The sequence below is a fragment of the Diachasma alloeum genome, unplaced genomic scaffold (genome assembly GCF_001412515.2).
Source record: "Diachasma alloeum isolate Michigan unplaced genomic scaffold, Dall2.0 Dall_scaffold_00307, whole genome shotgun sequence".
Lineage (NCBI taxonomy): Eukaryota > Metazoa > Arthropoda > Insecta > Hymenoptera > Braconidae > Diachasma > Diachasma alloeum.
Window position 1 is genome coordinate 736,985 of NW_021680446.1, and position 24,882 is coordinate 761,866.

Genomic DNA, 24,882 nt, shown 5'->3' on the forward strand with positions numbered 1-24,882 from the left:
GGGGGGGTGCTTGAGGGGAGAGGAAAAAATACAAGAGGAGAAAATACAGTGTCCAGAGGACCAAAGGACAGCGGTGACGGGGGGTTGAGGGGGGGGAGAGCGGGTGGTTGGGAGGCGAGAGGGGGGTTGGGGGGAAGAGGGGGCGGTTGAGTAGAGAGGAAAAAATACAAGAGAGGAGAAAATACAGTGTTCAGAGGGCCAAAGAACAGAGCGCCGACGGGTAGTAAGAGGGGGTGGTTGGGGGGAGAGGAAAATATCCCTGCGAAAGATAGCCGATTTATAATTTACTCAATAAAAGTCTCTCGCAGGTTTTCACCACTGGCCAACATGTGTCCATTGTGCGCGGTATTCCCACCTTTTTCCATACGATTGTATTACAAGAGCTTTGACTATATCCAGAAACCACCGAATCGCGTGAATAAGTCACGAGCCACCCAGCGTCGTTATATCCCACCCCTGCTATCATCCTCTATCTCTATTACTCCTGTTTTCACCCTCTGACGAAAAAAAAAAAATACAGGGCATTTACGGTTTTTCGCATCGATCCATCCGTTATTTCTCCTTTCATCGGAAAAATATATCCGTAATTTGAGGATAAATACGCGGCATCACGAATATTCCGTTGAATATTTAATGCAGGGGGGAGGGGGGGGGGAACAACGGCTTTTTTTCACACGTAAAATGCGAGACCAAAATCGCTGGAAAATATCGGCTGGAGAAAAACCGATTGGCGGAGACGAAATAAAAAAAAAACAACAACAGATCATTAAGAATTCTTGGTTTATCTCACTAACACCTAGGTGACGATAGCAACACGAGCCCATTTAGTACCGAGAATCCCCCCACTCGGCCCGGAGAGTCCTCTGGAGTCACAAAGAATGCCTCTCATGAACTCCTCTGTTTACAATTTTTTTTTCCCTCTTCCCCCCCTCAGAATGTTTTGAGTAGGGTAAAAAAAACTTTTTGTTCTCCCGGGGAGAGTTGAAGTATCGAAAAATGGTGGAATAGCTAAAGACGTCTGAATAGTTTGATTAGTCTATACCCGTGCTGTAGACTTGAAAAAAGGCAGCAATATTTCCCGATTGCCAACGAATTTTGGGATCTAGGCGATGGATTAAGCGGTAATCGAGCGAAATTGAATGTTCAATTACCGGTAAAATCCGGATATCGATGGGAATATGTGAGCAGAAGGTCGAATTCTTACCGATGGAGCACATAACACACGACCGGTCCCTTCCAGAATGTTATTTCCACTGAAAACCAATAATAAACTAACACGAAATGACGTTTTGTTTCGCCGGGGAGAGAGAGAGTGAGTGGTTGAGCCGAACGTTTTGACTGTCTAGCGACGACTGAGTAGTGACCGCCGGGAAATGCACGAGTGCCGGCTCCACGCGCTATAGCCTGTCGGGGGGTTCGGTATTGTATCGATGTCAATGTAAAGCCGTCGGCCGTCACGACTACCCGGTACCCCCTGACGCTCCCGTATGCCCTCCGGGTTTTCCTCCCCCTCTTTCACCGATCCACGACTTTTCATTACCATGCTTTGGATGATGGAGGTATCGATTGGCACTTTTCGCAATGAGAAAAACTAATTCGAAGGCTCACGCGTTGTAATGTGTTTTCAATGGACACGTGGTGGTCAAAGCTCTCGACAAACGCTATAAAACAGAGCGTAAACTTTTTACGATGCGTAACGCTGACGGACGTTGCGGAGAGTACAGCATTGATGGACATATCATTTATTGGGGGAATATTTATTTTCAATCTCGTCCTCCCAGGATTTTCTTCGTCCCAGAAATTCAGTAGCGAAGTGGGAAAACGGTTCAAGTGGACTATCTCTCGGTTGGGTTTTTGAGGAATATCTCGGAATCTAAGGGAGATAGCGAAATTTTTGTAATGACTTTTTTTGTAGAGCGAATTGAGAGCTGCGAAAAAGGTTATAAGGAAAATTCTGATATCTCCCTTAGATTCCGAGATATTCGTTGAAAACTGGTCAGTAGTGAATAGGATTTTCTAGGGGATTTCATGTAGGAAATCCTCTAGGGAAAGCCCTATTGAAAGTTCTATAGGATTTTCTGTAGGAAATCCTCCAGAAAATTCTATTGACCATTCCTATATGGGAAATCCTATAGGACTTTCTGTAGGGTTTTCCCCAGAGGATTTCCCCTATAGGGTTTTCCCTATAGAATTTCCCCTATAGGGTTTTTCCTATAGGACTTTCTATAGGGTTTTCCCTCTAGGATTTCCTATAGAAATCCCTACCCTATAGGAAGCCCTATCCTATAGAAATTCTACGGAAAATTCGAACATTTCCTATAGAATTTCCTATAGACAATCCTATAGGAAATTCTATAGATAATTCTGTAGGAAATCCTATAGGAAAAATGCGATAGGAAATTCTATAGATAATTCTGTAGGAAATCCTATAGGAAAAATGCTATAGGAAATGTTCGATTTCTCCATAGGATTTCCTATAGGAATTCGTATTCCCATAGGATTCTATGGAATCCTATAGGATTGCCTACAGGAAATTTTATAGGATCCCATAAAATCCTACGGAATCCTATAGAATCCTATAGGAAATCCTATGGAGAATTCGAACATTTCCTATAGAATTTGTCAGAATATTAGAACCAGAATTTTTTTTCCCATAGAATTTTCATTTATTTTTTTTAATCCTATAGAACTGTCTACAGGAAATCCTATAGGATTGTTTCGCCCATAAAACTGACGCTAGAATGGAGCTGACTTGAACGGTTTGACCACTTCACTCCCGAACTGTCCGTTTGATTCGTTTTATTGACGCTTAAATTCACTGATTTCACTGAACAAAATGACTTATTACAACGTCTCTCCCGCATTTTTCTGTCTAAATGACAAAATGTGTTGTAATCTCGCCCGTTTACTGTCAAGACACCAATTTCTAACAGCACAGATTGATAAGAATAGTCGTAAACATGGGTTCCTCATTTTGTCAACGTCACATACCCCGAGGTAATGAAGAAAGATAAACCAGCATGAAACACCTACCGTCCGGGATAATTGTGTACAATTTGCCCGGCAAAATGATAATGTGAGAAAGTGTGCGGGGCGGTTAATTCATCCCCACGTATCTACCCCTCGTTCGTGCAAATTACAACTCCCAATGAAACCATATGTTCGTTACTCACCTGCGACGAGTGCAGCGTACAATAGTTTTCTCGTACGATTTTTCCCCCCTTTCTCGGGGGTATCATCACGCGGGGGTGAAAAAATACGAGGGGGAAGCAAAGCTTGCGGGAGACAATCCCTCTCCCTCAGCCCTCGGCTGCTCTCTCCGGAGTTTATACATTCTTCATGAAGAGGAGAGCTTCAATATCAGTCACTCAATTCCCCTCCCATTCGTTCTTTATTAAATCGCTGTCATTCCAGATTCACCTGATGACTGTTATTGCAATTTTTTTTCTCGATGACTTGTCGCTCATTTTTTCTAGGCGAACGCGGAAGGAAACAGACGCCGGGGGAAAAATAGGTCTCCGAGTCGTGAAAGTTTTTTGCAAACTATCAGTACTATTAGTATTTCACTGAATGCGTGAGTAAGAGGAGTAAAAAAGTTCAATTCAATTGTCTAGCGTTCCAGTTCCCTTCTTGTCGCCATCTGAACATGCCTTTTAGAGCCAGTTTTGCTTTTGTTTTATCTAAATTCGGGTCTGTCGTCCCTATTTCAACCCTAATTGGTCACCCTATGAAGGAAACCCGCCCCGCGCGTCTTTTCTTTAATTGACTGGCTTCCCGAAAAAAGAAAAAAAAATTGACTTTGTCCACTGAAGTGTCTAAAAATTACAGTAGTTTTTAGGAGAACTTATTCGCCCAAAATTCCTAAAGAAGGCAAATTATTTCGAACAGATGAATTATTTTTTCCCGTCTCAACCCCTCGCGTGCGGGGCCCTTTCCGTTACGAAACCTGACGTGCGCTGAATATCACTGAGATTCGATAAATTAGGATGCATGAAACATTATAAAACGCATCAAAAATTGAAGCTACACTATCCAGCTTTCGAATGGCGTTGGCGGAATTGGATTATCTGTCACAGTTTTGGAGTTATCCAGTTTTGAACAGAATCATGCGTTTTTTCGGGTCCATATGCGTATAAGGACCCCGTCCTTGAGCGGTCAACCGAAATGCGCGCGGCGCGACGTTGCCGGAAACTCGCTAAACGCGCTCGGGTAGTGTAGAGTGAATTCGGCAACGCTGAAGCCTAAATAACGCGGGGGGAATCCCCGCGGAGCGGACTAAGGCGCAGGGGCGCGTTCGGTGACCAGACTAGGGTTAACAAACGCTGTCATTCTAAATTCACCTGATGCCTGGTATTTGAAATGTTTTTATTTTTCGATAATTTCGCGGTTATATTTTTCAGGCGAACGCGGAAGGAATATTCCGAGGGAAAAAAGCTCTTCGAGTCGTGAAACTTTTTCATATGCTACCATTACTATTACTATTTCACTGAATGCGTGGGTACGGGGAATGAAAAAGTTAAATTGAATATTCTAACGCTCTATTTCTTTCCTTCTCTCCATATTATTATTAATGACTACGGGGTATTATCAGACCTGGGGTAGGTAATAGTCGACCGTTGGGGTCAGCAAGAGTGTCGTGACCCCTCTTCGATCTGCGCTAAAGAGTACAGCAATCGATTTACAATTCCAGTTCTTTATCTGCGAGGGATCTCGTTGCTCAATTCGTATTGAACAAACAGTCTGAATGCCAGTGCGACTTGTGGCTGACATCTAGCCTCTGTTCTCCGTTTTTTGGATTTTTTTTTTTTGGGGATGGCGAAAAATCCAGTGAGGACTGTTGAGAAAAATGGGGCTAGGGCCACGAGGGTCAGCAGCGGGTCGAGGATTTCTAACGGCGGGAGGGGAAGCACCGCCAGGGCTAATTCCGCACCCTCAAATAAGAGTTGCTTCAATGTTAAAGATGTAAGTCAATGTGCAATTCAGTGGCAAAGTGGTGAAACTGCTCAAGTCAATTCTATCTATAAATCTCCCACTCGCCAAAAAACACTTTTCCACACTCGTAACGAAATATACTATTTTCTCATCGTGAGATACTGTGCGCTTGGTAATTGTCAAGCCCCGAATTTCTTGATCCAAGTAAACAAGTACTTCTCAAAAACCCCTTATTTTCTCATTCTCCGGTTCCCAATAATTTGCTTATTCCAGAGTAATCGACAACATCGAATTCCGTGTGAAAAAATTCCCCAGAACCTTCCGAAATCCGCGAAGATAATAACAAAATCAGAGTATGATTATTTTCGCACCCGTGCCCTCGACGGTTTGCAAACGAAAGAGGAGAAGGAGGCAGCGCTGCTGGAGGTGGAGAACGAGAGGGCGCGTCTGCTGGCTGAATCCATGGCCAGGAAGGAGGAGATAAGGCGGCTAGACCTGGCGAAGGGCCGGGACAAGCCCCTGAAGCTGGACGACCTCGAGGCCGAGGCGAGACGAAAAACAATGCATTTGCTGGAACGAGCCTACGACTTGAAACTGGAGCAGGAAGAGGAGATCCAGATGTGCAACAGGCTAATCCTCGAGACCAAGTGCCGAGCGATCCGGGACCTCCAGGTGTCGGAGAAGAAGATAATCGAGAGGGAGTTGAACGAGGAGGAGAAGCGGCTCAACCAGATGATGGAGAAAGAGCGCAAGCAGAAGTTGGAGGAAGAGGCCAGGAGGGACGAGCTGGAGATGGCCAGGAGGAGAAAATACGCTCGACTACTTCGCAATCAGATTTTGGAGAATGAGGAGCAGAAGATCATCGAGTTCGAGAGGAAGCAGGAGGAGGGAAAGCTCATAAACCTGAGCAATATCGCCTGGCAGGACGAGGAGATTGCCAAGGCGAGGAGGAAGGAGGAGGAGGCGGCGAGAGTTCGAAAACAACTGATCAGCGAAAATGAGAAACTCATGAGGTACAAGCAGATGGAGAGGGAGGAACAAAGGATATTGGATCTCAGGTGATGAAATATTTTATTCAGCTTTTCTTATCGGGATACAGATCGGTTTCATTTGACTGATGCAATTGTTAGACTGCCCCGTGGAAACATTTATATTATATTTTTAATAATATTTATTTTATAATGTTTTTCTTTGTTTTACAGCTATGTAGTCCTCCGCTCGTTAATAACTAGTTAACATCGGTTGTGCGGAAAAATTCAATTCAATTTTTTTAGCTCATAAATTTATATATTTATATATTTTTTATTTTTCTTCATATATGTCTCATACATATTTTATATAACTTTTACATACGTAAAATATGTGAGAGGGTGATGAGAATAATCTTGAGTCGTGATTTATCAAATTAATTATTTAATGAGTGGATTAACTTTTCCATATATACAATACGACGTTTACTCTTATTAGATAGGATAAGGAAGAAACGAGTTTGAGAGATTGGAATAATACGTCACGTCCGCTATCAGGTTGAGGCGCGTTTTAAACTTAGATTGAATTTAAATAGGTATTCACTCATCACAATATATAAATCAGGCCAATTCGATACATAAAATATATAATATATAATATTTATATTATTGAGGTTATTATATTATTATATAATTATATATTATATAATAATCACATAATAATTATATAATTATATATAATTATAAAATATATAATGATAATTATTATTATTATTATTATATATTATATAATATATAATTTCAGTGCAACATTATTGTCAAAGCAACAAAACTATTTTAATGGAAATTTTTTGTTGGAGATTTTTTTGACTGAATTTTTTTCGGAGAAAATTTTACTTTTCGAATGGTTTTCTTAGGCTTTGGGAGTATTATATAATATTTATATTATTGAGGTTATTATATTATTATATAATTATATATTATAATTATATAATAATCACATAATAATTATATAATTATATATAATTATAAAATATATAATAATAATAATTGTTATTATTATTATTATTATATATTATATAATATATAATTTCAGTGTAAATGAAATTCGCTTCTCCCCTGAAATTTTTATCCCCGAATAATCAGAATCAGCCGTATAAATAGTACAATTGCAATTATTTAGAATTCGTGAGTACCAGAAGAAGAAGGCGGAGCGCGAGGCAGCGCAGGCCGAAGAGCAGCGGCTGGCAAAGGCGCGCAAGGACCGAGAGAGATCTAGAATGGCAGCGCAGACACAACAAGCTACCGAATTACAGTCGCAAATCGACGAGTTGAATGCAGCGAGGGTTCAGGAGGAGGTGGAGCGCGAGTGGCGACGAAAGGAGAAAGAGGCAGCGCTGAAGAGATTGGAGACTCGAAAGGCGTTGGCGATGGCCCGAGAGGACCAGATCAAGTACAGGAAGATGCTGCAGGCGATGGAGATCGAGAGGGAGAGGAGGGAATTCCAGAAGATCCTGCAGTACCAGAAGGAGGCGATCTGCAGGGAGCAGGGGGAGAGGGAGGAGAGGCGGAAGGAGGCGCTCAATCATCGGACAATTATCCTTCAGCAGGTCAACGAGAAGGAGAGGGGGAAAAGAGAGATGAGGAGGAAAATGGTCGAGGAGGGAATGGCCATCCGGGCGGAGATGGAGATGAGGAAGAAGAGACTGAGGGAAGCTATGGAGAAGAAGTGCAAGGAGATGAGTGCTAATAACGTCCCGGAGGTGTACATCAATGAGGTCAAAGCTATGATCGATAAAGTCAAGTGAATTGGAAAGTCTTGGTTGCGTGAAAATTTTATTTGATGAGAAAATTGTACTTTTCAAGGGGCCCTCAGGCTTTGGGAATAAATTATCTCCACTGTCTCCTCAATCTGGCCGAATTTCAATGCACTCACATTCCCAGATTTGAATTCAATGATTGTATTTACAACGTCAAAGCAACAAAAGTATTTTAATGGAAATTTTTTGTTGGAGAATTTTTTGACTGAATTTTTTTCGGAGAAAATTGTACTTTTCGAATGGTTTCTTAGGCTTTGGGAGTAAATTATTTCCACAACATGACGACGTTGGGGTCCTTCTCCACTGTCTCCTCAATCTGGCCGAATTTCAATGCACTCACATTCCCAGATTTGAATTCAATGATTGTATTTACAACGTCAAAGCAACAAAAGTATTTTAATGGAAATTTTTTGTTGGAGATTTTTTTGACTGAATTTTTTTCGGAGAAAATTGTACTTTTCGAATGGTTTCTTAGGCTTTGGGAGTAAATTATTTCCACAACATGACGACGTTGGGGTCCTTCTCCACTGTCTCCTCAATCTGGCCGAATTTCAATGCACTCACATTCCCAGATTTGAATTCAATGATTGTATTTACAACGTCAAAGCAACAAAAGTATTTTAATGGAAATTTTTTGTTGGAGATTTTTTTGACTGAATTTTTTTCGGAGAAAATTGTACTTTTCGAATGGTTTCTTAGGCTTTGGGAGTAAATTATTTCCACAACATGACGACGTTGGGGTCCTTCTCCACTGTCTCCTCAATCTGGCCGAATTTCAATGCACTCACATTCCCAGATTTGAATTCAATGATTGTATTTACAACGTCAAAGCAACAAAAGTATTTTAATGGAAATTTTTTGTTGGAGATTTTTTTGACTGAATTTTTTTCGGAGAAAATTGTACTTTTCGAATGGTTTCTTAGGCTTTGGGAGTAAATTATTTCCACAACATGACGACGTTGGGGTCCTTCTCCACTGTCTCCTCAATCTGGGCTGCTGACTGTCCAGTTGTGCAGCAAATTTCGTCGAGACTGTAGGAACCCGTGAAGTATTTGTAGATTGAATCCGATCGGCAGTCGTCTTCCTCCTCCATTTCTCCACAGGTGCCTTTTATGTAGATGGGGTACTGGAATTATTTTATTTGTTTAGAATTGGGGGTGTTTTCTTTCTGGCCAGAATGGACTGGTAATTACCCTGTACACTCGGCGAATAAGGGCCTCGATCAATCCAAATTGAACTAGTCGTCTCTCGTTGATTCTCAAATTCTGGGGATTTAGACGTTGACACAGGTCCCTCATGCTTGTTCCGTGGGTCATACTCGCGTACATTCGATAGATATCTCTCAAATAAGCTGGCTGTCGTGCTGAAAATTATTCAATTAATCTTCAAATTGACAAATTATCAAATTAATCTTAGAGGAGCTATCTCTCATATAAAAAGGAGATGTCACACTTATTCCTGAATGTTCTGAAAGAGAAATCGCATGCATGATGATGATGCTCATTTGGTTGATGATGTTGATGATACTGATGATGCTGGTAAATACTATAATATATATAGTATAAATATTATGTTATATATCATATAATATAATATAATTTAACATATACATACTAAACTAAATATAAAAAAGAATTAAATTTCAGTATTCTAAATTGCAAATTTTCAACACTTTTTAAAAACAAATAATTCACAATCGTGCCTCAATTCATGATTTTGTTTGGGTTTTTTACCTACAGAGAATAATTTGGATTTTTCATAATAAATAAAATGCCTGTTCGCCGAAGCTTAATATTGCCACTTCATCACAAATGATTTAGAATTTGAATTGAAAATGATAATGTATACCTGATACTCATTCCCTTGGTAATTGGAAAAACGAGAAAACCCGTTCGTTCTTCGAGAGATTGGTAAATTTTCAGTCTTCAAAATTTCTCATCTCAAAATCGCAATTGTGTTTTTCCCTCGATTCGTGTGTGAACGTGGATAATCCAAATACCAATGATTCTTATGGAGTGAATATACTTTGGAAGAACCTAGTGGACTTCAACACAATCTCTACCACAATCATTAAAAAATTAAAAAATTAAAAAATTATGCAATTAATTATTCAATTAATCTTCAAATTAACAAATTATCAAATTAATCTTAGAGGAGCTATCTCTCATATAAAAAGGAGATGTCACACTTATTCCTGAATATTCTGAAAGAGAAATCGCATGCATGATGATCATGCTCATTTGGTTGATGATGTTGATGATACTGATGATGCTAGTAAATACTACAATATATATAGTATAAATATTATGTTATATATCATATAATATAATATAATCTGATATATACATACTAAGCTAAATATAAAAAAGAATTAAATTTCAGTATTCTAAATTGCAAATTTTCAACACTTTTTAAAAACAAATAATTCATAATGGTGCCTCAATTCATGATGATTTTGTTTTGGTTTTTCACCTACAGAGAATAATTTGGATTTTTCATAATAAATAAAATCCCTGTTCGGCCGAAGCTTAATATTGCCACTTCATCACAAATGATTTAGAATTTGAATTGAAAATGATAATGTATACCTGATACTCATTCCCTTGGTAATTGAAAAAACGAGAAAACCCGTTCGTTCTTCGAGAGATTGGTAAATTTTCAGTCTTCAAAATTTCTTATCTCAAAATCGCAATTGTGTTTTTCCCTCGATTCGTGTGTGAACGTGGATAATCCAAATACCAATGATTCTTATGGAGTGAATATACTTTGGAAGAACCTAGTGGACTTCAACATAATCTCTACCACAATCATTAACTCTTAATATTACTGGAAATTCATCGAAAACATCTATATCTCGGTTCTAACAATTCCTGAGGCACGTACGATAGAGAATAAAAAAATTATTCAATTAATTATTCAATTAATCTTCAAATTAACAAATTATCAAATTAATCTTAGAATCGTGCCTCAATTCATGATGATTTTGTTTTGGTTTTTCACCTACAGAGAATAATTTGGATTTTTCATAATAAATAAAATGCCTGTTCGACGAAGCTTAATATTGCCACTTCATCACAAATGATTTCGAATTTAAATTGGAAATGATAATGTATACCTGATACTCATTCCCTTGGTAATTGGAAAAACGAGAAAACCCGTTCGTTCTTCGAGAGATTGGTAAATTTTCAGTCTTCAAAATTTCTCATCTCAAAATCGCAATTGTGTTTTTCCCTCGATTCGTGTGTGAACGTGGATAATCCAAATACCAATGATTCTTATGGAGTGAATATACTTTGGAAGAACCTAGTGGACTTCAACACAATCTCTACCACAATCATTAAAAAATTAAAAAATTAAAAAATTATGCAATTAATTATTCAATTAATCTTCAAATTAACAAATTATCAAATTAATCTTAGAGGAGCTATCTCTCATATAAAAAGGAGATGTCACACTTATTCCTGAATATTCTGAAAGAGAAATCGCATGCATGATGATCATGCTCATTTGGTTGATGATGTTGATGATACTGATGATGCTAGTAAATACTACAATATATATAGTATAAATATTATGTTATATATCATATAATATAATATAATCTGATATATACATACTAAGCTAAATATAAAAAAGAATTAAATTTCAGTATTCTAAATTGCAAATTTTCAACACTTTTTAAAAACAAATAATTCATAATGGTGCCTCAATTCATGATGATTTTGTTTTGGTTTTTCACCTACAGAGAATAATTTGGATTTTTCATAATAAATAAAATGCCTGTTCGACGAAGCTTAATATTGCCACTTCATCACAAATGATTTCGAATTTAAATTGGAAATGATAATGTATACCTGATACTCATTCCCTTGGTAATTGGAAAAACGAGAAAACCCGTTCGTTCTTCGAGAGATTGGTAAATTTTCAGTCTTCAAAATTTCTCATCTCAAAATCGCAATTGTGTTTTTCCCTCGATTCGTGTGTGAACGTGGATAATCCAAATACCAATGATTCTTATGGAGTGAATATACTTTGGAAGAACCTAGTGGACTTCAACATAATCTCTACCACAATCATTAACTTTTAATATTACTGGAAATTCATCGAAAACATCTATATCTCGGTTCTAACAATTCCTGAGGCACGTACGATAGAGAATAAAAAAATTATTCAATTAATTATTCAATTAATCTTCAAATTAACAAATTATCAAATTAATCTTAGAATCGTGCCTCAATTCATGATGATTTTGTTTTGGTTTTTCACCTACAGAGAATAATTTGGATTTTTCATAATAAATAAAATCCCTGTTCGACCGAAGCTTAATATTGCCACTTCATCACAAATGATTTAGAATTTGAATTGAAAATGATAATGTATACCTGATACTCATTCCCTTGGTAATTGGAAAAACGAGAAAACCCGTTCGTTCTTCGAGAGATTGGTAAATTTTCAGTCTTCAAAATTTCTCATCTCAAAATCGCAATTGTGTTTTTCCCTCGATTCGTGTGTGAACGTGGATAATCCAAATACCAATGATTCTTATGGAGTGAATATACTTTGGAAGAACCTAGTGGACTTCAACATAATCTCTACCACAATCATTAACTCTTAATATTACTGGAAATCCATCGAAAACATCTATATCTCGGTTCTACCAATTCCCGAGGCACGTAAGGTAGAGAATAAAAAAATTCAACAACGTTTGGTTTCGATTTCCATAAAAAAATGAATTCTCACGTGATTTCGAGGCATAAGCGATGGACCTCTGCTGCAGCCCGTAGTCTTCAGCGAGTTCCTTCAGTTTAGGAGTCGTCGCGTAAACATTGCTGTATTGGAAAATGGGGATAAGAGTGACGACACCGTAATACACTAAATTTTGAACACAACTCTTGACCAAGTTGTTCTCGACGTCCGCCTCGGCTGCGATCCTGGCGACGTGGTTGAAGCCGTCGATGTAGGGGAGGACCTGTTGGGTCGTCAGATCCCACTGGTCACTGCAGTACGCCTCCTTGCCCTCCAGGAAGATTGGCACTTGGTGATCGAGCACTGGCTTGGGCTCGGCCGCCAGTCTCACGACCTTCAAGTGAGTTGTCATCGTTCCCTCGGTTAATATGCACATCTTGTGGGTATTCAGGTCGTTCATCACCTGTCGGAGCATCTCGGAGAGGCGGCATTTGTCCTCTGAGACTGAGGAGAGAAAACAATTCTCGACTTCTAATGCCATCTGATGACAATATAAACGTGGAATGGGTCGGTGAATTAACGGGGGTCGGTGGCTGGCACGTGCTGAGGGAATTTATTTACCAGAAAATCAGACATTTTTTTGACGACTGGCTCGTAGTGAACGGTCCTCGCTTCTGCGTCGCACACGAAGCAGAGGTTGAAGTAGAATGCGTTTCTTGCGTATTTTTTGTCGTCTATTTTCACTGGAAAGCCCAGGATTTTACAATCTCTCAGAGTCCTGCGTGAAGAAATTCGGTCTTAGGTAATGGGGAGATTACGACTCCTCTGGAGCTGATATTTGACATATTTTCCGCACCATTTTTAGGAATACGGGGCAAATGGGGAAAACATTCCCTGGGAATTCAGCAGTGAAGGGTAACGGTTTAAGTCGACTCATCGCCCAGTTGAGTTTTGGTGGAATATCTCAGAATCTAAGGGAGATAGCGAAATTTTCGTCATCATGTTTTTTGTAGCACTCAATCGGCTCCACAGAAAAGGTTATAACGAAAATTTTGCTATCTCCCTTAGATTCCGAGATATTCATTGAAAACTGGTCAATGGTCAAAATTGACTCATCTTCTTTTACTACTTCAGTACTGAATTAGTTTTTGGGACATAAGCATTTCAAAAATTCGTATTGGTACTTGACATACCAATTCGTGCACTCACATTCCCACATTTGAATTCAATGATTATATTTACAACATCAAAACAACAAAACTCAATTTTAATGGGAATTTTTTGTTGGAGATTTTTGATTGAATTTTGTTTCCGAAAAAATTGCAACAGTCGCAAAAATTCAGTCAACAAAATCTGCAGCAAAAGAATTTCCAGTCAAAAACGCATTCGACCAAGGCAGTGTCATTGAGAAAAAAATTAGAGATTGAGTTGTCTGCAATTTTTTTCAGTTTTCAATAACCTTTGAGTTTACCGTAAGGGTAGAGCTACTCTAAGGAAATGGTGAAATATTAATTTAAAAAATTACAATCACTCACACGGTGATTGTGCTCCTCTGCAGTTGAGCCTTCGGGATAATGTAAACCGAGACATTATCGAAAATGTCTTTGGAAACATAGTTGTCAGGCACCTGTCAAGAGAGAATATTGAAAATTCGTCAGTAGCTCGCCTTCGAACCAAACGAACCTGACAGGTGATTTTGGGCCCAGCTATGTGATGAAACTCGGAGAAGAAGATGCACCTGATGGCACTCTTGTCCTCCCTGGAGTCCTCAGAGTAGCTCCCACTCGCCAGCATCTCCTCGTGTTCCCCATGTGTCATTAGCTCGACGTGTCACCCCCCGAGCCCTCTCAATTCTTCTTCTATTTTTATGGCACTGACTGAAATGTCTTGCGGCCGTTATGGAGATTATAAATTAGGAGAAATGTGTTTGTCAATGTTTTTGAGGAAGTTGTAAATTACGTAGGCTATTTTAGGGGAGGGTGAGGTTATTAATTTGTTGATGTTAGGGGAGGGTGGGGTAAAACGGACACTAGACTGTTTTTAAATTATTCATAACTCAGAAACAAATTGATCAATTGAGCTCAGCTTAGGCTCATCACAAAGGGAAAGAATTGTTCTTTGTATTAAAAAAAAAAAAGATTAAAATTCATCAACATTTCGACCCGTCACTAATATTTTTGAAAAAGTCAAAAGTGTCCATTTTACCCCAACGTCCCCTAATTCCATAATTTGATGAATAAAATGAGAGGAAGACTTTAGGGGGGAGAAATTACTCTCAATTCTCCCTGAACTAACCTCAAATGCCCCCTCCCTGGCGCTCCTTTTTTGGCACTTCGAGCTCAGCCCTGACCTTGAGTCCCCCTCCCCCCAGTCCTGAGTGATGTAAACAATCAGGGGAGGTATTGTGTGTTTTGAACCTGATTTCCGAGAATTTCGGTTTCCCCCGTCGGTCAGCAAGGTCAGTGCACAACAAATACTCGGACTCGGAAAATCCATGCAACAGTGCCTTTACGAAAATACAGTTATAGCTCGTTACATCATCACTGCGCTGGATGATAAGGCCGGATTTTTCGGAGTAGCTGGTCAAGTGCGTTTTAAGCGAAGGTTCGAGGGGATAACAATTCGTTGGGGCACAATGACGATTAGTGTTCACTGGCCAGCGCTTGCCGGGGTCATTCACCCGAATATTGGGGGGTGGGCGGGGGCTGTCATCACGAGGAGAAATATCAACCCCTGGTATGAGGTGAGGAGGCTAAAGTATTTCGGTGGGGACACTGAACCTCCTTAAGGGGTTTAATTTACCTCAGGGCCACCAATTTGAGAGAAATTTTTGAACAAATTTTTTGACTGAAAGTTGTCGATTTTTTTACTAAATGAGCGCAGTAATCGATGTTAATAACTCAGGAATAACAATGGTAATAAAAAATGTTGATAGGGGAGGCTGGGGCAAAACGGACAAATGTTGAAATGTTGATAAAATTTAATAATTGTTTTTTCAATGCAAAGAACAATTCTTCCCCTTTGTAACGAGCCTAAACTGAGCTCAATTGATCAAACTGAGCTCGAGTCTTCAAACGATTTAAATCGATTTTGGGTATTGGCCAGTTTTCAATGAATATCTCGGAATCTAAGGGAGATAGCAAAATTTTTCTCATGACCTTTTTAGTAGCTCTCAATTCCCTCTACAAAAAAGGTTATTATGAAAATTTCGCTATCTCGCTTAAATTTGGAAATATTTCGGGAAAACTCAACTGAAGACCAAATTGACTTGAACAGTTTGGCCACTTCGCTACTGAATTGTTGTTTATTTTATTTTTATGGGGTAGTCCCTGAAGAAACCATCGTGGACACCTCCCAAGTGGGCCTTTGGACCCGCCTGGACTTCGATCTACTGCTCTGTAGGGTACGCCTCGTACCTCGTTTACCGTGATGGAGGTGGTTTCGAGGGCGCAGCCCTCCCGTTGTCCATTTACGGGGCTAATCTTGCCCTCAACTGGGCGTGGACACCCATTTTCTTCGGATGCCACAACATCAAAATCGTAAGTGAATGATTCCAGTGAGGGACGACCACTCATATTGAACAAAGTTCAATTATACTTATCGAAATTTAAAATATTATAAAATTTAATAACTAAATTTTTCAATTAATGGTAATATTGAAATGTAAATTTTTCATTAACAAGTTAATCCTAAATTTTAAGTGTTGATTTTCGATTATCCAAATAATCTATCAATCCAATCTAATCAATTTAATATCAAACAATCCAATAACCTAAATTATTGAGTAATAAAATGATTCAAAATTTGAATTGACAAATCGATAATTAATTTAATATTTAAATTTTGCTTGAAATTCATCTCAACAATAGACAACTTCATAATTTAACGGCAATTATAATTGATGAATATGGCCATCTCTGATTTCAAGTCGACCCATCTCCCAGTTGAGTTTTCGGAAAATATTTCCGAATCTAAGCGAGATAGCGAAATGATCACCATAACCTTTTTTGTAGAGCGAACCGAGAGCTGCAAAAAAGGTTCAAACAAAAATGTTGCTATCTGGCTTAGACTCCGAGATATTCGCTGAAAACTGGCCAACTGATTTGTCATTAAGGCATGTGAATGTGATAAGACGACGCTCTTTCCAGCTCTCGTTCGTTCCCCAAAAATCCCTCCAAAATTAGTCACTTCGATATTTCTCCTAGGCCCTCTGCGAGATTGTGGTCCTCTGGGGGTCGACCGTGGCCCTGGCAGTGGCATTTCACCAGGTGAATCCAGTCGCCGGTTACCTCGTCCTCCCCTACATCGCCTGGACCACCTTCGCAACTGCGCTGAACTACGTCATCTATCGCGACAATAAAGAGACACCAGCCATCGAGGATAAGAAGAACTGAATAATCAAAGTGCCTTGAAAATGCTTCTCAATTTTGATTCACTTCACACATTCCGACTTCAAAAAATACTAATGGTTGAGAGTTTCTGCTAGATATTTTTTAGCACAATTTTACGAGCCAATATTCATAGTATACACATGTTTATTACTTTATATGAAATAAAGATTGATAAATCACGGTTACATTACATTATTTATATAGATCATTTGTTTTTTTTTCATGTAAATAAATCGAAGGATAACCATCACTCATCTCTCATCACTCTCCCCTGATATACTTTTGCTTGTTTGCTCGTTGATCCTTCTTATTGCATCGCCCATTCACTTATTTATGGTTTGGATACAGTTAAACAGTGGATCGATTATTTGATCCTACGGGTTTACTCTCGTTTTTACAAGCGTTACGTGGGATCTGTTGCGTATATGTATCCCTGCTGTTGGAGGACGTACAGTCGTTTCTCCACTGCCGATTTATCTGTGACAAAATCATTAATAATTACCAAGTGATGAGTAATTTTTGTTATCAAGGAAATAATGTCTCGATGATGTCTTACATTTTATGAGCAAAGCCCTGTCTTGACTGTGGCTGACGTGCTGCGATAATGAGTGCAGGAGAATCTGGGCGGTGTGATAACGCTGGAAACATTCAGCTGGATTGCCAAATAGCTCGTCTAGGGCTGCTGATTGACACTGAAATGAATTTTATAACAGAATGAATCGTTATTTTTATTTTCTTGCTGATCATCTCTCCCCGCATTTTCCTCATTTCCTCTCAATGAAATCAGATCATGAAAACGAAAAATTTCATTTTCATGATCTGATTTTATCGAGAGGAATTATTATATTATACTGATATTATTTAACATAAATCTCTTCATTTGAAAATGAGAAAAACTGTTCCCACAATTTGTATACTACAATGAGAATAGAATCCAATAAATTTAGTGTAATCTAACCGCAAAGACAAATTGGAAAGAAAACAATAAAATAAATTAATAGAATATAATAATATATATAATATTATTTTATTCTTTATATTATTATATAATTTATATATATAAATAATATAATAACATAATAATATATACATTTTTTTTAAATGGGAATTAATTTTTTTCCACTAATCATTCATTTTTCTACATATATAATCGATCATCAATGCACGAAGAATGGCATTAAAATAGCCCACGACTTTAAAAACTCACAGTAGTCGCCCCTCAAATTCCTTCAAATTGAGTAGACGTTAATTATTACCATTTGTATCGCATGATTGTAGAGTATTTTATCAGCAGTGGCGCCAGTTTGTCTCAACAATCCGGCGCTGTTGAGTTGTTTGCACTCGGCGAGACAGGATCTAAATTTATCATTCATGGTGCTAACGACCTCTTTGACACTGGCTGTTGGCTGCAGCCTCCCAGCCTTCAGTTGCTGGGTGGCTAGACTCAGGCCAGAGCTCAACCACTGGAGGGCCCTAACCAGCAGTATCACCTGTTCTGCCCTTCTCTTAGTGGCCGCATTGCTCGCCTGCTCCAGTCCACCCAGTGGAGCGCCAAGGGGACCAGCGCGGGTTCTCGCCACCTCCGAGACACAATCGCAGAGGGCAACAACGAAATTCAACTTGGCGAGGATCTCGTTGTGCTCACGCTCCAGGAGGGTCTCCTCTGGGAGCTCTGGGGCGATGAACGTCAAGGGGCGGTCGTCCGAGGAACCCGCGTTTAGCTCCGGAAAGAAACTCTGAAAACTTCCAGCTTCTGAGGAATTTAAAAAAAAATTGAAAATATTTGACGCTTTTTTCAGGATTTTTTTATGAGGATTTGATTCTTAATGAGGAGCTTTACGAAGGAAAGTCAGAAAAGCTTTGGGATTAAGACCCCGGTGTACTATCTTTCGAATGTTATCTGGATTTTTTTAATCTTTCGTAATCCAAAATTGTCAATTGAGAGGTACATCATGTAGAAATTCCCAAAAAATATGATAGAATAGTGAAAAAAATGGAAAAAATTCTGAACTTTTTCAAAGAGCATTTTTAATTGAGATTCAGAATGAGTTGAAAATGTGGAAATTACAAATATCTGATTCGCTGTGGCAAATTATCTATTAACTGTCATTTTCCCTGGTGAATAACAAAACAGACGAAGGATGAAAAAACCCATCGAGATGACGTTCGAAAGATAGTACACCCGAGCCTTAATAAATACAAAAAAAAAAAAAAATGACCTGATATCTCCGGAAGTGTGATAGCCCTCGTTCCAAAGGGAATGACGGGCGAGTGCCTCAGCGTATTATTATTATCCTGAAGAGCCCTAGCAGTGGGTGACCCCAGCACGGCAAGAGGGCCAGTGAGTAGTGGTGAGCTGGCGCTATTATTAACCGAGGACCTCCTCAGTGGCGAAGCCCCCGAGGACAGCTGCGAGTGCCTGGCGACAGGACTGACCTGCCAGGTGTTGGGAGGTGGTGGAGTTTCGCTGAGCCGTCTCCCAGGAGGAGTTCCAATGACAAACTGGACACTTGGAGGACTCAGTGATCCGATATCCACCGATGGATTCCGGTGTGAATCGACACTCCTCTTCATGCTGATGGGCTGCGACCTGGGGACCACTGAGCTCGCCCCACGCCCTGGCGACGACGACTGCACACTGGTTCGCTGGCTTGGCACTGGTATGGGTTCAGAGATGGGTAGGAAGCAGGGCCTCGGCGGTGAGACAGCCTCTCTACTCGTCTGCTTCGTGTACTTCACCTGGGGATTGGGATTATTATCTGTATCGCTGCTTAAATCACTTGGAACGAGGACAAAGTCGTCTTCGGGGCTGGAGCAGGGGCTGTGGGTCTCCGGGCCTGACAGGGCCACTGTCCCTGCGATCTGGGGCTCAACAGTCTCCGGAGATGCTGGCAACTCCACTGGCACCAGGCTCGGGCTCTCTCGGGGGCCTTGGAGGAAAGAATGGGTGAAGAACTCCTCGAATGACATTCTGTCCCTCGCGTTTCGCCTCAGGAGACCCATCAGCAGGTGCGACAACTCTGGGGATGTGCCTGGGGGAATCTTCGGACTCAAATTTGCGTTCTTCTCGTAGAATAACTTCAGGGCTTGAGGGGTGTGAGCTTGGAAAGGCGCTTTTCCTGTTAGACATTGGAATACTATTGTGCCTAGGGACCAGAGGTCCGCTTTTGCGTCGTACTGGATTGACATTATCACCTCCGGCGCCATGTACATCGGGGAGCCACACAGGGTCGCTGCCATTACACCGTCCTGGAGGAATCTGGCGAAGCCGAAATCCGCTGAAATTTTTTGGCTCGTTTTAGGCGTTTTTTTTTTCATGGGCGAGGAAAATTCTGTCATTTTTTCGGCTGACGGCAGAACATGTAAAACTAAGTTTTCTGATGCTAAAGACAATTAGTCGCAAGCCTCGGCAGAAATGGATAAACTCATTTTTCGTTGTGCACGGGGTTTTGTGAAATTTATGTTCAAATTGATAAGTCACCTACTAGAAGACTCTAAGAATTCCTTTAAGAAAAAATCTAACGTAATGTTTTTTGAAGCCAATATATTCTGCCTAATCGTTCTTTCTTTAGCATTATACTATCATATAATATATTTATAAAAAAAATTTTATCGTTTTTTCTCCAATTTTGATATAATAAATAACATAAAATTGATTATTCATCAAATTAAATTTAAGTAAATAAAATATAAATACTATATTATATATAATATTATATTATATATTAGACATTATAATATATAATATAATATAATATAATGTAATATAATATATAAATACTAAACTAAATAGAAAAAATGATTAAATTTCAGTATTCTAAATTGCAAATTTTCAACAATATTTTTAAAAACAAATAATTCACAATCGTGCCTCAATTCATGATAATTTTGTTTTGGTTTTTACCTAGAGAATAATTTGGATTTTTCATATTAAATAAAATCCCTGTTCGACCGAAGTTTAATATTGCCACTTCATCACGAATGATTTAGAGTTTGAATTGAAAATGATAATGCATACCTGATACTCATTCCCTTGGTAATTGAAAAAACGAAAAAACCCGTTGGTTCTTCGAGAGATCGGTAAATTTTCTGTCTTCAAAATTTCTTATCTCAATGGATTCTTATCTCAGTGGATAATCCAAATACCAATGATTCTTATGGAGTGAATATACTTTGGAAGAACCTAATGGACTTCAACATAATCTCTACCACAATCACATTAACTTTTAATATCAGTGGAAATTCATCGAAAGCATCTATATCTCGGTTCTACCAATTCCTGAGGCACGTAAGGTAGAGAATACGTAGGCGGCCTAATCTAGTAGAAATAAAAATGGAAGGTAATGTGAAGGTAACATGAAAAATCCAGACGTTCCCATAGAGTCAATATTTCCTATAGAATGAAAATACTGAAAAGGTGTTTTACCTATTTTTAGGGTGATTTGGTGAGGCTGGGGACATGCCTTTCCACAATTGTGGCTCAGCAGAATATTCTGGGGCTTCAGATCTCTGTGAACAACTCCTTTGTCGTTGAGGGCCCTCATGGCTCCTGCCAGCTGCTTCAGGAACACCCGGATTGTGTCCTCTGACAGGGTACCTTTAGCTGGAATTGATGAGACAATTTATTTTTCAATTTTTGCTGAGCGGTTTCGAGGATTCTGGAGAGATTGAGGACTCACCGCCAAGGTAATCAGCCAGATCACCTCCATTGCAGTACTCCATGACCAGGAAGACATTATGATTTGATTCCTGTTGAAGAAAAAATTCTCATGACTTTATTTATCTTTATTCGCACAATTTTATTCGGTTTTACCCGACGTAAAAATACTCTTTACGCATCAAATATGAACTCGTTGATCTTGAAATTTTTTTATTGTTTCTGTGACTCACCTTGCAGTCCAGTAGTGCGACGACATTCTCGTGATGGAGTTCTGTTAATTCCTGAATAAATAATTCAACATTTGAATTAACAAACAATTCAATTTAAAAAAATTGAGGGTGTGGATGATTACTCAATGTTTAAATAGTACCTTCAGAATTTTAATTTCCTTTCCAAGTAAATTCTGGGATTTGGCCAGACTCTTCTTCGTGATGCTCTTGATGGCAACGATGAAATTGGCTTTCTGAAACGATGAATGAAGTGATAAATTTGGGGAAAAAAAATTACGAGAATCTTGATTCACGTTTGTCCAGGTGTTATCACTAGTTAGAAAAATCTATTGAATATCTGTTGAACTGTTCTATCAGTTTTCGGCCGATTCTGTCGAAATGTTCAATAGAAAATATTCCGTAAAAAAAGTCAATAAAATCCAATTTCTCTACATAACTTATTCTATTGAGATATTTTCTGTAGAATTTCCTCGGCTCAAATTTTCCCAGTTTTTTCGTTTGATTTTCTTGATGAGAAGAAAAGAAAAATAGAATGAATAAATCTTAGAAAATTTGAGTCGCGCAAATTCTATAGAAAATATACGAAAACAATAAGTTACATAGAAAAATCGAATTCTGTTGACTTTTCCTACTGAACATGTCAACAGAATCAGTCAAAAACCAATAGAAAGTTTAATAGAAATTCAATAAAATTTTCCAACGAATTCGACATGTTTTTCTATTAAATTTTTTCGTGCGTGTCGGTGTGATCAATCCTCAAAACAAATAAAATAAAAAATGGTACAAACTTTTCTGTGTCTCCCCTTGAAGACAACGGCAAAAGCCCCATGTCCAATGAGATCCTTGGTGTTGTACTCGTAATCCCCAACAGTCTCCATGATTCACATTAAAATCCCCGAACCAATAAACAACCGAAAATACTCCCCTTCCAGGGCTATCGAGAGGTCAAAAGTTTACAAACACGCTGCCACCACCGAGAGCATCATCGTGGGGATCAATACGAAGGATAAAACCCCGTGGCTTGAATTTCCGTCTCCATTAGTCCACAGTAAAAAAACTAATAAAAAAAATAAACAACAATTGAAGTACTTTGGGGGCTACATTTTGTTGGACTGCGGTTAGAGAGTCACTCGTTCACTCGTCGTATCCATCTTGATTATTCAACTGTTCTTTACAAAAAATGGTAATGAAAAATACTGAAACGCAACACAACGGGGCCAAGCGACTGATGGAGAACTCGTAACGGAGTCGAGTCGCAAAATGTCAGGCGCATGATTCCTGTTGAGGGAATGGAGTGACGGCGCGAGGGGGAGGGGTAACGTGTGCATGCGCAGTCAGCTGTGTTTGAAGTAGAACGGAGTGAGGAATTTTTTTCTCCGAAAAGTAGACCGAGCTCTCGTTTTTAGGTTAAAAGTCGTTGTTTTGTGTTTGTTATTTCGAGGCCGATAAATTTTTCCAGTTGGGGTTGGGGCTGAGATGAGGAACTACAAGAGGAAGACTGATAGGCAGAGCTGGAGCTCGACGGATATGGCACAGGCCATTGCTATGGTTGTGGAGAAGAAATTGGGGATTAATAAGGCTGCACAGTTATTCAGTGTGCCCAGTACCACTCTGCAGAATCGAGTTAAGAAGTATCAGAGTGGGTGCTCGCTGGAGGAAGCTGCTAAGAAAGGTAGAGATGATTGGTGATTGATTTTTTGGGGTTTTGGGGGGTTGTGAGGAGAGTTGGGTCGGCTGAATTTGGCCATTTGGTTGGGAGGTGTTTGGGGTTGAAGAACGCCCTGTAATTCCCATTTTTTTCGCTAAAGATCCCTTAAAATTGTCATCTATTTCAGTAGCGAAGGGGCAGAAGGGAGTAGGGGAGGGTGGGGTAAAATGGACACGACTTTTTTAAAAATATTCATAACTCGGAAACAGATTTATCAATTGAGCTCAGTCTAAGCTCATCACAAAGAGGAATCATTGTTTTTCAATTGAAAAATAAAATTATTCCATTTCACTAATAATTCAACACGTCATGAATATTTCAAAAAAAGTGAAAAGGGTCCGTTTTACCCCACCCTCCCCTATCAATAGAGCTCAGTTTAGGCTCATCAGAAAGGGAAAGAATTGTCCTTTGTACTGAAAAAAAGAGATTAACCAGTTTTCAACAAATATCTCGGAATCAAAGGGAGGTAGCAAAATTTTCGTGATAACCTTTTTTATAGAGTCGATTGAGAGCTACAACAAATGTAATTACGAAAATTTCGCTATGTCCATTAGATTCGGAAATATTCCTCAACAACTCAACTGGGAGATGAGTCGACTTAAATAGGTTTACCACTTCGCTACTGATTTCTAAAAAGAACTATAACAGTCTCCCCAAATGCACGTCAAACCAAAGTTCAGCGGGGGCTTCCGTTACCCCTTAAATTCCAATAAAAAATTTCAGGTTTGGGAAAATTCAAAGCGATATTCACCGAGCAGCAGGAGAAATGCCTCGTGGAGTACATTCAGCAGGTCCAGAAAACCAACACCGAGAAGTTCACAACAAAGGACCTGAGGAAGCTGGCGTACCAGCTCGCAGAGAAGTGCAACGTCCAGCACAAATTCAACGCAGAGGACGGCATGGCGGGACTGGACTGGTACACTGGCTTCATGAAGAGGCACCCCGAGCTGTCATTTCGCAAGCCCAAGAGCTCCGAGGACTACCCGGACCATCACGACTGCCTCGAGATCATCCTGGAGGAGCCCGAGATCAAAACCGAACCTGCAGACCCACCCAAATCTTCCACATAACACAGATAAACCCCTATCGAGAATCTTCAACGGTTTAGGATTAAGAGATTCATATAATACATTATTATTTTCATTATCTATCGTGTATTCTATGCATTAAGTCTTCAGTATTATTCAGTTATCCATGATTATGTGGGGTCGTTTTTTTTATTTATTGACACGAGGATTCATTAGGCAATTGAACTGACGTGAATTTGAAATAAAGCAGAATAAGTGGAATATTTTTCTCAATTTTTTCTTTTTAGTCCCTTTATTAATTTTATTTAATCCATTGAATCCCGTTAAATTTTGCACTCCTCACACTGCATTTGAGTGGATTTTACAGAAGAGAAAGAGAAAATTATGAAAATGTGGAAACGAGAATTTGAACAGACGTGCAATATATTTTTCCTCAATTTCTCTTTCCATTCCCTTTTC

The 24,882-nt window shown here is 39.2% G+C and overlaps 6 protein-coding genes across 12 annotated transcripts in view; 3 read left to right on the forward strand and 3 right to left on the reverse strand.

Annotated features, from left to right (window-relative positions):
• LOC107039766 overlaps positions 1 to 1,333 on the reverse strand; it is a 12,583-nt gene extending 11,250 nt beyond the window's left edge. For both annotated transcript variants that reach the window (XR_001460976.1, XM_015259542.1), the window contains exon 1: positions 1,205 to 1,333. Coding sequence is in view for 1 of the 2 variants with exons in the window: in XM_015259542.1 (XP_015115028.1) it covers positions 1,205 to 1,217 (13 nt within the window). In the remaining variant the exon portion in view is untranslated. The remainder of the gene's footprint in view (positions 1 to 1,204) is intronic.
• Positions 1,334 to 4,812: 3,479 nt separating this feature from the next.
• LOC107039768 (cilia- and flagella-associated protein 45) lies at positions 4,813 to 7,776 on the forward strand. Its single transcript, XM_015259545.2, has 3 exons — positions 4,813 to 4,962; positions 5,206 to 5,990; positions 7,084 to 7,776. Exons 1-3 carry the CDS (start codon positions 4,813 to 4,815, stop codon positions 7,706 to 7,708), a joined length of 1,560 nt encoding a protein of 519 aa, XP_015115031.1. The 3' UTR covers positions 7,709 to 7,776.
• Positions 6,770 to 15,142, reverse strand: LOC107039769 (GATOR complex protein NPRL2). 6 transcript variants are annotated; one of them, XM_015259549.1, is made up of 7 exons: positions 14,090 to 14,462; positions 13,942 to 14,033; positions 13,028 to 13,184; positions 12,461 to 12,947; positions 8,914 to 9,083; positions 8,620 to 8,846; positions 6,770 to 6,792 (listed from the first exon to the last, which is right to left on the reverse strand). In XM_015259549.1, exons 1-6 carry the CDS (start codon positions 14,222 to 14,224, stop codon positions 8,658 to 8,660), a joined length of 1,230 nt encoding a protein of 409 aa, XP_015115035.1. In that variant the 5' UTR covers positions 14,225 to 14,462; the 3' UTR covers positions 6,770 to 6,792; positions 8,620 to 8,657. The 6 variants fall into 6 exon arrangements, with proteins under 6 accessions (XP_015115035.1, XP_015115034.1, XP_015115033.1 ...); XM_015259548.2 differs by lacking the exon at positions 6,770 to 6,792 and adding an exon at positions 14,702 to 15,142 and having other exon boundaries at positions 8,070 to 8,846; positions 14,090 to 14,292; XM_015259547.1 differs by lacking the exon at positions 6,770 to 6,792 and adding an exon at positions 14,612 to 14,692 and having other exon boundaries at positions 8,070 to 8,846; positions 14,090 to 14,292.
• Positions 14,762 to 17,000, forward strand: LOC107039770 (translocator protein). Its single transcript, XM_015259551.2, has 3 exons — positions 14,762 to 15,149; positions 15,733 to 15,945; positions 16,612 to 17,000. Exons 1-3 carry the CDS (start codon positions 14,901 to 14,903, stop codon positions 16,798 to 16,800), a joined length of 651 nt encoding a protein of 216 aa, XP_015115037.1. The 5' UTR covers positions 14,762 to 14,900; the 3' UTR covers positions 16,801 to 17,000.
• On the reverse strand, positions 16,922 to 22,967 carry LOC107039767 (serine/threonine-protein kinase unc-51). The gene is made up of 9 exons (XM_015259544.2): positions 22,476 to 22,967; positions 21,828 to 21,920; positions 21,688 to 21,738; positions 21,477 to 21,546; positions 21,224 to 21,400; positions 19,017 to 20,075; positions 18,054 to 18,550; positions 17,354 to 17,489; positions 16,922 to 17,274 (listed from the first exon to the last, which is right to left on the reverse strand). The coding sequence occupies exons 1-9, from the start codon at positions 22,563 to 22,565 to the stop codon at positions 17,201 to 17,203; spliced, it is 2,247 nt and encodes a 748-aa protein (XP_015115030.1). The 5' UTR covers positions 22,566 to 22,967; the 3' UTR covers positions 16,922 to 17,200.
• On the forward strand, positions 22,685 to 24,684 carry LOC107039771. Its single transcript, XM_015259552.2, has 2 exons — positions 22,685 to 23,359; positions 24,119 to 24,684. Exons 1-2 carry the CDS (start codon positions 23,164 to 23,166, stop codon positions 24,463 to 24,465), a joined length of 543 nt encoding a protein of 180 aa, XP_015115038.1. The 5' UTR covers positions 22,685 to 23,163; the 3' UTR covers positions 24,466 to 24,684.
• Positions 24,685 to 24,882: the final 198 nt, after the last annotated feature.